This window comes from Aquila chrysaetos, chromosome 2, assembly GCF_900496995.4.
Source record: "Aquila chrysaetos chrysaetos chromosome 2, bAquChr1.4, whole genome shotgun sequence".
NCBI classification, from domain to species: domain Eukaryota; kingdom Metazoa; phylum Chordata; class Aves; order Accipitriformes; family Accipitridae; genus Aquila; species Aquila chrysaetos.
Window position 1 is genome coordinate 57,058,927 of NC_044005.1, and position 15,179 is coordinate 57,074,105.

The following is a 15,179-nucleotide window of genomic DNA, read 5'->3' on the forward strand; positions in this document are numbered from 1 at the left end:
TGCTCCAGCGTGGGTCCCCCGCAAGGTCACAAGTCCTGCCAGAAAACCTGCTCCAGCGTGGGCTCCTCTCTCCACGGGGCCACAGGTCCTGCCAGGAGCCTGCTCCAGCGCGGGCTTCCCACGGGGTCACAGCCTCCTTCGGGCATCCCCCTGCTCCGGCGTGGGGTCCTCCCCGGGCTGCAGGTGGAGATCTGCTCCCCCGTGGACCTCCCCGGGCTGCAGGGGGACAGCCTGCCTCACCATGGTCTTCATCACCATGGGCTGCAGGGGAATCTCTGCTCCGGCGCCTGGAGCATCTCCTCCCCTCCTTCTGCACTGACCTGGGGGGCTGCAGGGCTGGTGCTCTCATATGTTCTCACTCCTCTCTCTGGCTTCAATTGCACAGGGTTTTTTTCCCCCCTTTTTAAATCTGTTCTCCCAGAGGCACTACCACCATCACTGCTGGGCTCGGCCTTGGCCATCGGCGGGTCCGTCTTGGAGCCGGCTGGCATTGGCTCTGTCGGACACAGGGGAAGCTTCCAGCAGCTTCTCACAGAAGCCACCCCTGTAACCCTCCTGCTACCAAAACCTTGCCACACAAACTCAATACAGGTGTATAACCTTTTACTTAAAACAGCCAAAGAAAAAAGAGGATGGCATGTGACACTGTTTTCTTTTAAGTGCTGTGAGGGATCTAGAGAAATGCAAACCACTAAATCTTGACACCCATGGCAGGCAAACGGTAAAAGCCATGGTAATAGAATAGTTGCAAGGACAGGTACGGACTAAGAGGGAAGAATTGGCAGAGCTTTGCAGTGAGGAGCAATGAAGCTGTGCTTCACCACCCTCTTATGGCTTCAGAGGAAACAGTGAAGCTGCAGACTAGAGCAATCCACTTGGTATGATCTGCTCAGCTTCTGAAAAACCTTTAATAACATCTGTCACCAAGGATTCATAAAGAAGTTAACCTGGCATGGGATAAGATGGAAGATCCTCTCATGAGTCAGCGACTGCATATAGGATAATAGAGAGACAAGGTAAGGATAAATCAGCTGTTTTTCACAGTGGAGAGAAGTCACCAACGACATCTTAGAGGGATCCGTGGTAGGGCCAATGCTAACCCACATACCCATCAGTCACCAGTAAATGGTGAAGTGGCTCAGTCTGCTGGTGGTACCGGCTTATTCAAGGGAGTAAAATGCAAACTGCCTGTAAGGAGCTGCAAAAACCATCTCGTGAGCCTGGGCAAAGTACTGGCAGGTGAAATCCAGTGTGGATAACAGCGGAGAAAAACACATGGCTGAGTTGGGAGGAAGACCTCATTACCCAGCCTCAGCAATGGCCTCTGAACCAGCTAGTACCATTCAGGACAGATATCTTGCAATTAGGTAGTTCTATTCAAATGTCAGTTAAAAGCTTGTTAGTGACTATAAAGCAATTAAATGTAAGAAATTATTAGGAAGGGAAGAGAGATGTAGTCAGTTGAATACAAGGTTCATCCTCTATCATGAGTACTGCGTGCGGTTCTGGTCCCTCCATCTCGAAAAGGGTACGTTAGAGTGAGAAAAGGTATAAAGATGGGCAACAAGGAATACCAAAGATATGGGATGACTTTATGTGGGTAGCAGCTACATAAACCAAGATTCTTCAAGGTGGGAAAGAGGGCTCCGAGAGGGAGTATGGTGCAGCATTATAAATTCAAGAAGGATCATGGAAAATAATTAGTCACCATTTCTCATAAGAGGCAAGAAAGGGGCATCAAATTATGTTTCCAGGTTCAAGACAAAGATAAAGGCAAGGAGCTCTGCTTCTGGGCAAGGAAATATCTCCCTTTACAGAACCTGTTGTCACAAGATGTCGGGGACTACAAAAGCACCATACATGGTTTCAGAAGTAAGTTGACAAATGTGTGGAAGATAAATCATCTGAGGGCCATGAAACATTAAGCTACCCCTCAGCTGAGGAAGCCCCTGGGCCAGGAATGGCTGGAAGTGGCCCTCCCCACTGCTGGCCATGGCCAGAGCTAGGACACCAGACTGATGGGCCCTGCAGCTGAACCTATTTTGACATTTTTTTGTCAACCAGACAACTTTTAGAAGTCTATTAGAAGAAACCCTGCCACCCTGAAGAGCAGAAGCACACAACCAGAGCTCTGGGGCTCTCGTGGGGCTATGAACATCCCATTAGCATTAGTAGTGTTTCTTGCTCCAGGATAAGATACACTGTTTGTTACTTTTCAAGATTAAAATCAAGATTAAGAAAAAATAGCCCATTCTCATGTTCTTTTTCCATGTATTACTATGTTCCATGTTAGCTGAGGGCAAAGCTGCAGTTTGACAAACCCTACGCCAACACTGCTGCCAAAAGCAGCAGCTCTGTCCTCTCGTACTGCTGGAAAGGACAAATGATGGGGGAAGGAATGCAAAATTAGCCTTCAGAGCTGAGGAGAAGAGGGCAAGGCTATTGAAGGCAGGGCTGGCTTAGGCTGATCCCAGGTGCTTATTGACCTACAATTTAATTTGGTGATGTTTCTTCTGACAGCTGTCCCTACAATTTAATTTGGTGATGTTTCTTCTGACAGCTGTCCCTTGCAAAGGATAACTGTCCTCATCCCCCCTGAGAACAGCAGGAGCTGGCAGCCACGTCTGAAGGTGGCCTTTCTTGGCCCTGTCAGGCCATCCCAAATCAAAGAAAACCTCTTGTTTATGAAAGGAAACACTACAGAAGTGACCCTTGCTCCATTATTAGAACTTTATTTATCAGTTCATCTTAGCCATGTGAATTCTTGAAGGAGTTTGATTTGTTTTGTAGCTGTAAGGACAAAAAAACCTAGACAAAAGTGGATGCTAACGCTCTTGAATGAGCCATTTAAGAGCTAATGAGTGGTTTAATCGCTAACAGTCAGACCTATACTTTGAGGTAAGCTCCAACTTTGGGGAGTGACTATCATCAGCCACATCAAAGCGCTTGAACTGCTGAGGGGAGTGTAAAGCCCAGCTCAGCCTCTGCCATGAAGTGAGGGTCTGGGCTCCCGTGGCTCAGCTACCTTACAGCAGAGGAGCTTGCTCATGTCCAGTTACAGACAAATTTCTCTTTGGAGTGTTTTAGTCTTAAATGGCTCTTCTCTCCCTTATGAAACTGAGGCTGGTGTTAAGATCCTTGTTGGTTTGTCACCGGTTTATTCGTATCAGCTGTTGCAAGAAAAGCAGCCAGTGCTCATGCGAAGTAGAAAAGAGATGCTTGCACTCCCTAGCCTACCCTGAAAAATCCTCTTCTGTAGAACACGGGCCATGTCAATGCTGCTATTGGGGGGGGGGGGGGAAATCATCTGTGTCTGAGAGCAAACCCTGAGAGGCTCTGCGAAGAAAAAAAAAGATTTGTAAACAAGCGTGAGAAAAGATGCACAAAACTGTAGCTCATATGGGGCAACTTCCTCTCGCAGAAACTTTGTGTTAAGTTCCCTGAGGAGTAATATGAGCAAATGCAGTGATCAGTGTCACAGATCTTCTCTTAAAATCATGCTTGCCTGGTCACTGTGCATGACAGTGACCTACTGTTGCTTTCTGTAAGAGCTGACCTGGACCACTGTAATGCAGCACTGCATAGGGTTTTCTTTTCCTTGTAAATCATATGGAAAATGGTAAAGTTTGGTAGTAAGATGCTGGGAGCAAGGGCAATACTAGATTAGATTTGGTACAAGAGGAGAGAACTAGTTCTTACCGAATATGAACCTAGTGCATCCAATACCCTTTAGATGCAGATGAAGAAATGCTAAATTGATGTTATTTGTATTATACTGCAGCAATCTGATCCCTGTCATATGAAGAATATTTACCATCTTGCCTTCTCCTTAACATGAGGCTAGGAGAAATGCCCAGGGTAGAAACAATGCCAGATAGAGGAGAAGGACAGCTGGACTAATACTTGGATCAACCCATCATGCCTTTCCAAGGTGGCAGCTGGAAGCCAGGTGAGATACCACCAAGCATCTGCAATGGCACAAGCTGCTTTCTTAGGTTCCTTCTATCCAGTAATAGAATAAAAGTCCAAAGCTGCTACTAGGAGATGCAATACTAGCCTGTTGTAAATGTGAAAGTAGCCTCTGGGATTCAAAGCTTGGCCCTCGATGAGGAGCCTGGCAGGGTAGCAATGCACTCTCCCACCAAGCGAGCAGCCTCTTTGGCTGTGCCCCTCTGCACCGAAAAGCCGCCTGCCCCGTGCCCATAGTTGTGGACCACCGGGAACTTAACTCCTCCTCGGCTCAAGACCTCTCTCTGCAGTCTCACGCACCGCCGGGACGGCCTCAGGCCCACCTTCACCTCGATATCCCGAGCTCCCCGCAGCGCGGGCTCAAGGGAGCAACATCTGTCAAAGATGTCTTTGGTAGTGCCAGGATCAGGGGAGAGACTCCAGCTCCCCTTTTCCCTGGTCCCCCCTAGGGTTACCCTGTGTATCCCCGGGTAGATGTAAGTTAAGCCATCCCCGTCCCGGATGAAGTTTTTTACCCAAGGAGCATGAACCTTGAGTACTTGTCCCCTGACGGGGAAGAGCTTCTCATCCCCCACCAGCTGGTGGGCTCCGATGCCCGCGCAGTTGACGACGACATTATATTCGCTGTGCAGGTCCCACAAGTCTGCAACTTTTCTGGTGTGCATCTGGACGCCGGCTGCTTTCAACCTACAAAAAGACTCCAGAAGTGAGGCAGAAAAGAAACCCCTAAACCCTCACACAATTATTATGCACATTAAGTAAATGAGATAGATTGCCTTTAACATACCGATCAAAACTAAACAGATGTGACAAAAAGCAAAGAAAATGTCACGGGGTTTCTGTTTGTGATTTGTCTGATTTTGTCGGATCAAAGCTATTGTTTATCTTGTTTGGGCTGGAAAAGATACAGCAAGTTGATCAATATTAGAGAAGGGTCTGGCATAAGACCCTAGGCAGACAGTCAGCTCCTCGTGGTCTCACTGATTCATTTCTATAACCATACCAAGCTTTAACAGCTCAAGCAAGCTGAAAAATATCAGACTTATTCCCCAACTTACTTCTGCTGGTGACAACACTATCATACTACACCCCCTTTAATGTGCCTGTTACGCACCGTCGCATTCATTCCCAACTCGCCCCCCCTGATACTAGGCACCACTTAGTCATCTAGTGCCATGTGCGGAGCCCTGGGGTACCCAAGATGTCCCCGCAAGCTGGGCAGATGTGGCACGGGACCCCCAGGAGACCCATAACCTTCTAGAGCAGCAGCCAGGAGTCACCCAGGACAGCTCAGAGCACTACACATCCATGTCTGCTCTTCAGCAAAATTCACCCCTTCTTGAGGTTCATCTTTGAGCTCAATTTCCAGCCATATTCCACCCTGAACTTGCCTGAAGCCCGAAGCCTTTCCCTGGGGAAAAACATTGGTGTGAGATGGATGCTGTCCCCTGCATCCAGTCAGCTGGGGGTCTTTAGCGGGGATCTTAGCATGAGCAAGTCAGGAGACAGGTCTGTGATGACAATGCATTAAGTAGGGAATCCTGCCCTTTGCAATACTCCGGCAGCTGGCAAAGCGATCAACCCCACTGCAAAGGCAGCGGTTTCCTACAAAGCACTCCCAAAGAGTGAGCCGAGGATGCGCGGCACAGCTGGTGCTCTGGGGACTGCGGTTTGGGTGCAGCAGGACACTGAGGCTGGCTGGCAAGAAGAGGGGAGGTCTCGTGCAGCAGCTCTGGCTGGGCAAATTGCTGGGAGAGCTCCTAAGCATTGTAATTGGGACTCTGCCATCATGCCATAAAAAATACACCAATAAAAAAACCTGCTGAAAACTCCTGAATTCAGGCAAGCAAGCAGGAAAAAATTCCTGAAGTCCATTTTTGGACCAGCAAGGTGGGCACAAAACCAATTTTCCTTGTGGATTGCCAAGAGAATGGTCTATAAATACTGCTCAAGTCACTAGGGGTTTGAGAATTAGTTACATGTTTAATATGCTCTCATTTCTCATCACCAGAGAGAAGAGAAAGAAAAGGAGTTCGATCATCTTATTCGACTACATCCTTGGAGAAATAAGAAGGCTAGAGCAGGAATAAGGAGAGAGCAGAAATCACATGGCAGATACTAAATGGGTTGTACAACTTAGTTGTGCTTCAGCAGAAATTTCCGATTCAGTGAGGCAATGAAACATGACAGAGTGTGCGCACCGAGGAGACAGCACAGAGCTCACGTGGCACTGGTGCCACTGGAGTACTCCCAGCCTGGCTGGCTGCTAGAACAAGAAACGTTTTTTTCACATTTTGCAGTGAGATGAAAGGCATCCAAGCAACTGGCTGAGCTGGCAATTTGTACCATGGTGTCGGTACACGTCTCTTTACTTAACCTCAAATCAGCTTGCAGCCTATCACTTTCTCTCAAGCGGAGACAGCTATTTGCTCACTTTAGGGGTACTTAAATGGATTAAATGCATATCCCAGGTGTCAGAAGCTTTTTAGATCTGCATCCTGACTCTCCTACAGTTCTCCAAAATCCACGTATTTTGGGGAAACCTGGAAATTGGCAAATTGGCAAATCTTCTAACTTTCATGTCAATCCAGGCATGAACTCTGAAGCCACGACTCCTTGGAGTGGGTACATCACCCATCTTTGGCAGGCTAACATTTCCAAAAGGTTTGTTACAAGACGATGCTATTTGACATTTTTTTACCCGACTGGATTAAGAAATTACTCCAATTGTTGACCAAATTTGAGATTAATTGGTCCAGCTACCTCTTCAGTGCAAAATCTTCTGGTAAGACATCTTCCCAGAGATGCCTATTGTCCCAGGGGCTGGACGTACCTTCAAGAACAGAGGGATATTATTTGGGAAGTTTGACAAATGAGGAGCACCCACAGGTTTTCTGAGGACTTGGCACGCTCCCGATGTACCTTCAAGGTCTGGCTGGCCAAGCGTGGCCCCTGTGGCTGTGTTGGTCCGATGCCCAGAGGCGCTCCCACGCTAAGCCCCACTGTACAGCCACAGCGGTAGAAAGTGGACATTGCAAAAATGGGGTCTTTCACATTTTGGAAAAATTGGGTATTTATTTCTTGTGCTTGCTGCATTTTCCCTGGTGAGAAACAGCCCTTTTCTAGTTTGGTCCAAACCTAAGGCTCTCAAGGAGTCTCTAGGTTGCCCTCAGTCCCCCTGCCTGGGTTTTTCTCTGCATGCCCAACCTGCGGCAAAACCAACCTTTTCTCCAGCCACAGCAGGTAGGGTGGACAGTCACATTTCAGTGTCGTAAAGGTCTGACCAAATCGGTGTTCTGGAAACTTTTGGAGTTCTGCTTCGGACATTGGTCGAAATCCCAGGACGACATCTGACCAGAAAGGTAACTCTTCCTTGGGAGTGTTTTTAAAGACCTGCCACCTAAAGGACACAGAGAAAAAGCCGCAAAACTTAGCTGCTATTGCTCTGCCATGTTATGTGTCACGGCAATCTTAGCACAAACCCAGGAACTCAGGAACCTCTTCCCTCTCATCAGCGCAGCTCTGCAAGGGTAACAACAACGGGGAAACATTGCTGCCTGCTACTGCAATACCCGCCTTGGCAAACAGGCAGAGGGCTGCCACAGCCGAGCTTGAGAGTGACGCACCTGGGTAAATAAACCAGAGAGAGTTCTTCCAGCTATACTGTATGTACTTCCAACTGTAGAAGTACAAAATCCCCTCACACAGTGTCCCCACCACAGCTGTGGCCACCCTAGCTGGACCTTCGCATAGGGCCACTTGCACACCTGGTCACATTTTTTTGGGTACCCATAAAGCTACAGAGTGGCCAGCCTCAACACTCGCAAGAGGCAAATTTCTGTGTGCATAATAGGCAGCATGAAACACCCCCAACAACTCCCCTCCCCGCCAGTTGCATCCCTATACCTAGCTGCTGAAGCTGGAAGATCCTGCAGTCCCATCCCTATGGAGACCACCCCTGCTGCCAGCAACTGGTGGATGACAGTATGGAAAACATTAGCTATTAAAAGACATTTGGTGCCGGCCAGTCTTGAATGGTTTCTCTGTGCACACCTATGCATGAATTTTGCTTGAAAATACATTTTTTTCTGAGCAGTTGCAATGCAGTTTCTTGGGTATATGGTTATAAGAGCTACTCCATGAAGGGAATACGCCTGAACTCCAGCAAGGAAAACCTCTCTGCCTGCTCCAGCAAACAGCACAAACATACCAAAGGCTGCCCGGGGCGGAGGGGGGGCTGTTCTTACCCAGAGACCAGGTGAATGCCAGCCTCTGATGCCTCAGGTGAGTTGCTGATGGCAAAAAGGAAAGTGAAGGTCTCTTTGAACCACTGCTTCTGCACGTGGATTGGTGTGCCTGCATATAAACAAAAGCAAACATGCAGAGAGGAATAACGCAAAGAAGAGAAGCCAGTGTCGAGGAGGCGGGACAGATGGGGAACACAGGTCATTGCACTTTTCTTCCTGAACGTCTGTGCATCGCTGCACACCTGGGCACGCAGCCGTATGAGGTGCCACGGGCGCCGGCACACCAAGTTGCACGCACCTGGGTAGGTGTGAGGGATGAGCATCCCGGCTGCAACATCGCTCGTCGTGTTGGGGCTGAACTGGTCTGAAAGGACCGTCACAGAGCAGCTGGGGCAAGTCTCCGTGATGCACAGCGCCGTGGACAGGCCGATGACTCCCGCGCCAACCACTGCGACCTTGGGTGCTGCCATCTCCAGGGTGCAGGGCCAGAGGAGAGGTACCTACCTGCATTTGGAAATAACATATCCCGTATCACCAATAGCCCTGCTGGACACCCTCGTCAGGCTATGAAATACCCACACAAGATGTAACATAACCCGCCCTGGGGCAGCTAATTGAAGACTAACTGCTGCACACAAGCAAGACTAAGGTGAAGATCAAAAAAATCATCAGCCTTCGATATGAAGACAAATTTTTCTAAAGTATTTCAAGAGTCACTACCCCATTCTCAGCACAAGAGCAAAGGGCAAGAGAGCAATCTGTATGGATAGCACTGATGTTCGGGCTGTAGCAACGTGGGGCAAGGTTTTTTCAATAAAACCCAAGGGAGTGAGGCACCCGTCAATCTTCCATTGTGTCAGGGGCAAGAGCTGGAGCTCTGGGGAAACTGGCTTTTAGGCACCATGAGCAAAAAGGTTGTCTGAACATCAGGATCTCCAGCAATGAGGCCTGTCACTGCCTGGGCAGCAGAAGGGAATTGCCCAGGAGGCAAATTGATTACGCAGAGCAAAGGGTCCAGCGCATTGTGGAAGATGTTTTTCTTAACATGCATCTTAGTTCCGCTGCTGTGTAGGGCTCTCCCTCCGACCCTGAGGACTGGGTTGCCTGCTTAGCTCTGTCCTACAAAACATGAATTTTAGCTATTAAACACAGTGCATAGTTTCACAAGGTACAGCCTGGCTGTTTACACTCCCACATCCAAAAATTGTTTGGGCCACGATGCCTTGGTGGGAGGACTGTGGGAAGAGAAGCTACCTGTACCCTGGGGGATTTTGTGTCCCTAGTGACCTGAGGTCTCCAACCCATCCTTGGCCCCGTACCTGCCAGCGTGACCACTGCCCTTGGACAGATTCATGGGCATCTGAGTTGGCCACGCTCTCCTGGCAGCACACAGTGCTCCCCAGGAGCCAGCCAGCCTCGCTACCCCAAGAGCCTCTGTATTTGCTTCTCTCTGCCTTGCTTTATAACCTGCTTTATGTCCCGGAGCAGGTCCACTCTACTCCTCAGTATCTTCAACTGCTGATGGCTACTCCAGGAGGTGCAGCGTCTCTATTTTCCCTTGTCCCGGCCAAGTTTCGGACCTTGGCACCTGCACTGGTGAGTGGCACACAGCTCCTGGTTGACAATCACCCGGCTGCCCGTCCCAGTGAGGTACCAGCCTACGTGCCTGACCACGGCCAGGTAACAGGTTTCACACCGGTGGGGGCACAAAGCACAACTGAACCCTGCAACTCGGTGTGCCTTGCAAACTCCCCAAAGGCAGGAACTAAATGGGCCCAAAGGAGACTGGGCAACGTCAGGGGCGATAAATCCTTCGGCAGGTTTGAAACAGGCGAGTCGGGGTGCACCTGCTGGCTCGGACACTCCTTCGAGGGTTACTGCCAAAAGCTGAGCAGCGATGTAGGGGAGAATCTCCTTTGCCTATGGCTCTTACGTTTTCCTGGAGCATCACCAGTATTCACTCTTGGAGTGGACGCTGAGTGATATGGACATTTGCTCTTGCTCCCTTACAGCCTTGCTTTCTCCTACAGGAGTCGCTCTTCGTTGACTGTAGAAGTCCAGCCTCACTAGCTGCTTTCCGAGAACCTTTTCTGGAAAGCAGTGCCTGCAGTTATAAGGATGGGCTGACTTCCCATCTTCCTGTGGCTTTTGGCATCTTTGATGCAAGTTTAGGCAAGACAGACTGTGTGGGATTATGATAGGTCAGGTTTATTTATGAGATCCTTGCTCATAACTCTTCACACAGCTTCTCACTTACCCCTGAGGTTTTACTACTTAAAATTTGATATCCCTACTATGCAGGAAGGGAGAGAGGAGCAGGCACTTTTGCCCGTCATTGCATTCCTTCTGCATTGCAGCCAAGGGTTCTTACAACCCCTTTTCTTCCTCTCAGGGAGATGCTTATGTTTCTTCCTGTTTGCTAATTATTACATCTTCTTTCACAAGCTGACTATAAAAGTGTCCACACAGCAGAGAAAGAGGACGCAGTGCAGGGGTAAAGATGAATCCTGAACCAGGACCACTGGCCTGCGCTGCTGTCACCCCCAAACCCAATCTGATAAAATGCTGATTTGAATGGGAGCTGCACCCCTCAGCTCTACCATTGCCCCAGGCTGCCTCAGCCACCTGCACCGGGAACACCTGCGGAGGGTCAGAGCATGGACGGCGTATGCTTCCTTACCATAATCTCCAGAATATTTTGTACTGGTAATTGTTATTAAAAAAAAAAAAAAAAAAACCACACACAGAAAGAAAAAAAAAGAGTAACAAGAAATTGGGGGAGTTTTAGTAATGCTGAAATTCCTTTTGTTAGGAAAACTGGTTTTGAGAAAGGTCTCTAAACATATTTTTATTAACAAACCTCACTCAGCCCTGGCCGCTGTGGAAATCGCGTGAGGCTGTCAGCATGCCCAGTGAGCCTCCCGGCAGTCCACGGACGACCGCAGTCCCGCTGGAACATATGCGCTGGGTACATTATGCATCTGCCAGACATGTGCTCTGGGTCGCTGAAGCCCTTGGACCATGATGAAGATTGAATTTCCTGACTGACCTCCCCGCTGCTGGGGAAGAAAGGGGAGCCGTGGCTTGGCGGAGGTTCAGGTTTCACAAGTCTTCCCAATTCGGATGGGATTTCCGCAGATGAGGCAGTTCGATATCAACTGATCCCAACGTTGCAAAAGCCAGCGAGGGTGGAAAGGGGCTGCTGACGGTGTTGGAGCCTGCGGGAACGGCTCGGAAGGCCGTGACAGGCACCCATCATAAACACCGTTTTTCTAGCCCTTTCTGCTGCAATCCAGCAGCACATCCAGCCCGAATGTGCTAATGTGCCAAAAATTACCCGGGTGCAAAGCAGAGGCTACGCGTGCTTGTACGTGCAAGCGCAGCTCGGGCTTTGCAGAGCCGCTGACCCCGCCAGGAGCGCAAGGCTCGCCGGCGCGGAGCCCTGCACCTTGCTGGGAGGGCACGGGAGGAGAAACTATTTTCAGCTGATGTGGCAGGCCAGCTTAATGCCAGCGGGGTGACGCTTCCCACCTCCTCAGACTGGCTTGTGCTGAGGGTTTTTCCAAAAATCAGCATTTAAAAGGCAAATCAGTTGCAGTGACTGTTGGGGAGGGAGGGGAAGGGTGTCAGGTACCCTTTAGCTCTCTGTCCTTTCGTGGTGTCAGAAGAATGGCACAGAAGCCAGACAGAGCCACCTGGAGCTGTAATTCTCCAGCAAAGAGGACACTGGCTGCCTGACGTGAGCTTCGTGCCCCTGCCACCCTCCTGCTCCTCCCAGGCCAGAACAAATTATTTTTAAAAATATAGCAACGTTTTGTGATATGACTCAATCTTCCAACTCCCGCAGCTGAGGAGACAGTGTCAGCTTCATGTGATGCAAGGGGGTCCTTATTCTTTCTTGCCTCACATACCTGTGTATCACCACTGAGTGCCACTAACCTTCAGCCTTAACATCATTCTAGCAGCGGATAACATAATCAATATGGACAAATACGATGCTCCCCAGCATACGTACATGCACACGCACACGCACAGAGGACCATGCACACCCACCGCCAGCTGCAGCCCCTTGGCCCACAGTCCCTCCAAGCTGCGACGGACCCCGGGAAACCGGCGTCCCTCAGCTGGAAGAGCTGCACGAACACTATTGCTTTGGCATCTTTGTGTTCCAGGCACAGCCCCTCGCCATACCCTTTTCCCCCTATGGCCCAACTCCGCACGCGTGCTTCCCCGGCACGCCGGCCGCTCTTCGCTTGTGTCGCAACCCGGCTGACCTACTAAACTGAGCATATTTACATGCCCAACTGAACAGCTGAAAAAGTCCAACCGAACTGTTGACCAGAAAATGGATCAACAGGAATTAACCAAAGAAAACCAACACCTGTTACCTTTGAAGTCCTGTGGTTTTCTTTTTTTTTTTTTTTTTTTAAACTAACTCTCACCACGTCTAAGTGCTGAAACATTGGATCGCCTGAAGCCTGCAGTACCGGGGAGCAAAGGCTCCAGCCTTTCTGGACGAGGAGGGACTCCTCGTTCACCCGGGGCGGCTGCGCCCGCCGTCCCCATCCATGGAGCACTTTCTCCCTTCCTTTTTTTGCAGATCACTCTTTTGTGTGTTCGCTTCCCCAGTTTACAAGCACCCTCGGTGTTGCTTCCCTTTGCCTGACTCCAGAGAGGGGTTTTGCCAGGCTCTTTGCTAAAGGTAGGTACAGACCCTCGTGAAGCTTCATCCATTCCTGGGGGTTTGCTAAGAAGGGGGCCCTGATTTTGGCCTTTTGACTCTGGCCTGGGCCCTTTTCTGTCATTTGGGCTGCTCTGCGAGACGCACATTCGGGACCTGCCACGGGAGGAAGGTAAGGATGCTCTCTCTTCACCGAACGAGGGACACCGAAGGCTCCTTGAGATCCCCTCAGCCCTTCCGCACATACGGCACCACTGCCAGAAAGCAGGTATTTCTGAGCCACCATCACAGGAGACCCCGAGGCCACCGGGGAAGCCTCAGCTGCTCTTTCAGGTACCCGTTTGCATGTGCATGCACGGGAAATACCTCCTAAATGTTGGTAGGTTATACCCACCCTATAAGCTACCAGCAATAGTAACCTCCACCTGCAGCACCTACGTGCCAAGCGATGCTCTTGCTTTCCTCCCAAACCGGAGAGTCTGCGATCCTCGTTCCCCGCAGGGCGAGCGCTGTTGAGTCCCTTGCCTCTCTGTGCAGGGAGAGGGTGGAAGCAGGGAGAAGCTGAGGTTTAGCAGGCCCCGAAATCCCCCCCCGGCCAAACCCTGCGGCTCACCACCCACGCCACAACCAGCCGTGACAGCCACCGCGCTTATACTGCATGGCCGCCTCTACGTGTGACCTAAATCCCTCCCTGCCTGAGCTTAAGGAGCTGGTGGAAAGTCCCCGGGGCAGCGCTAGGTCCCCGCGCAGCCCCTGCGGGCACCCTTCCCAGCCCTCGGCAGCAGAAGGGCTCCGTCATCTAATGTTTCCCAATTTGGCTGGAAATACGGTCCAAAAAAAAAAACAAAACCAGAAGTGGGGAGAGAAGGCAATACCTGGTGAGGAGGAGGCCCCCGGTCCTGCCTGGAAGAGTTGCCTTCCCGGGAAGCGCGGGGAAGCGGAGCGGGAGACGATGGAGCACGTTGCCGGGGGTGTAGGGCGCAGGGGCTGCTGGCAGCTCCCCCTTCCCGAGGCTGCTCCCCGAGCGCCCGGCTCCGCGTCCCTCTGCTAATGAAGGGGCTGTTTGTGCTCGGGCAAAGGCTGCCTCCAGCGCTGGCACCTCTCCCAGCAGAGCCTGGCAGCTCCGCGCTGGCACCGCCGGAGCTGTGCCCTTCGCCGTCCACCGATAACTTTTTCCCTTGATGATTTCCCCAGTGCGCTCCGGAGGAGGCTCAAGGGGCCCCGCTGTCCTGCACGGAATATATTGTCTTTTTCCCTCTCTTACAAGCAATTAATCATATTCTGAAAGTTTCTGAAGCTGCCTTAAGACTGCCATAGTGCTTGAGCAATCGTGCTAGCAGTTAGGACAGCAGTAATGCAGCATGTCCGTGGGCCTGGTCATTTCAGTCATCAGAGGTTGATGAAAAACAAGTCCCTGCTAAACCACAAACGCTTAATGAGCACAGCCAGGCAGGACTGTTTGGATTAACCTTTTTCAGCAGAAAAACATAAGTTTGTGAAAAACATACCTGTCTGCAGGATCACTAGAATGAAATTGTATACCGAGGTTTCTTGGCTCCAGGGCATTTGCCACCGGCAGGACATTTTGGCTAATATTTGACAGCCTGAGCATTCGTCCCTGAACAGGCTCAGCAGGACAGTGTTTGCTGACCGCTCCCCTCCAGCCCTGACGAACAGCACTGGCCATAGATCTTCCAAGCAGGTGCCCTTTCTTCGTAGCCATTTAAATACAGACCAGCAGCCATCCGAAGAACATCTGTACATACAGCGACAGCGTGCACAACGTGACCAGCTGTTCTCACCTCCCAACCCAGCTGTGTTCTTAAATTGTAAAACTAAAGCCATGGTATATTACACATATGTAACTGCTGACCTTTTTAGACAAATACTGTTTACGTTTTTTTCCCTTTAACAATGAAAGGAACAAGGAATAATTCTGCCAAAGTTATAGTATAGCTTGATTTTTCTGAGTGTTCTGAAAATAGGGTATTGAATAAGACCAGGAAGGAGGCAGAGGAACAGAGAAGGTTTTGCTTGTTTAGAAATGAAATTGTTGATGGGCTTGGTGTATTGACTGTCAAACGTACACTATTCTAAGTCATTGCAGGATATCTGCAATAGCTTTGGAGGGGATCCTTTCACATATGGAAATCTCTTTCAAATATAAACTCCCAGCGTGTCTTTTCTTGAGAATGAGACTCAGGAAGTGCAAGCTGGTTTGGGATACCAGGGATACCAACTCTTACAGTAATTTCATTGAGAAACTCTTACTCTTCCATGGG

At 50.1% G+C, this 15,179-nt stretch overlaps 1 protein-coding gene across 6 annotated transcripts; it reads right to left on the reverse strand.

Annotated features, from left to right (window-relative positions):
• Nucleotides 1-499: 499 nt before the first annotated feature.
• DDO (D-aspartate oxidase) lies at nucleotides 500-14,267 on the reverse strand. 6 transcript variants are annotated; one of them, XM_030006633.2, is made up of 6 exons: nucleotides 13,773-14,267; nucleotides 8,515-8,720; nucleotides 8,217-8,325; nucleotides 7,193-7,369; nucleotides 4,500-4,656; nucleotides 500-3,336 (listed from the first exon to the last, which is right to left on the reverse strand). In XM_030006633.2, exons 2-6 carry the CDS (start codon nucleotides 8,684-8,686, stop codon nucleotides 3,304-3,306), a joined length of 648 nt encoding a protein of 215 aa, XP_029862493.1. In that variant the 5' UTR covers nucleotides 8,687-8,720; nucleotides 13,773-14,267; the 3' UTR covers nucleotides 500-3,303. The 6 variants fall into 6 exon arrangements, with proteins under 6 accessions (XP_029862493.1, XP_029862466.1, XP_029862459.1 ...); XM_030006606.2 differs by having other exon boundaries at nucleotides 500-4,656; nucleotides 8,515-8,716; XM_030006599.2 differs by having other exon boundaries at nucleotides 500-4,656; nucleotides 13,773-14,266.
• Nucleotides 14,268-15,179: the final 912 nt, after the last annotated feature.

Excerpts from the sequence above, each read along its gene's own strand:
- DDO (XM_030006606.2), bottom strand. The coding sequence starts at position 8,686 with ATGGCAGCACCCAAGGTCGCAGTGGTTGGCGCGGGAGTCATCGGCCTG. Across the intron at positions 8,326-8,514 it reads CATCCCTCACACCTACCCAG|GCACACCAATCCACGTGCAG; the intron begins GTGCGTGCAACT and ends GTTTATATGCAG. Across the intron at positions 7,370-8,216 it reads GGCATTCACCTGGTCTCTGG|GTGGCAGGTCTTTAAAAACA; the intron begins GTAAGAACAGCC and ends TGTGTCCTTTAG.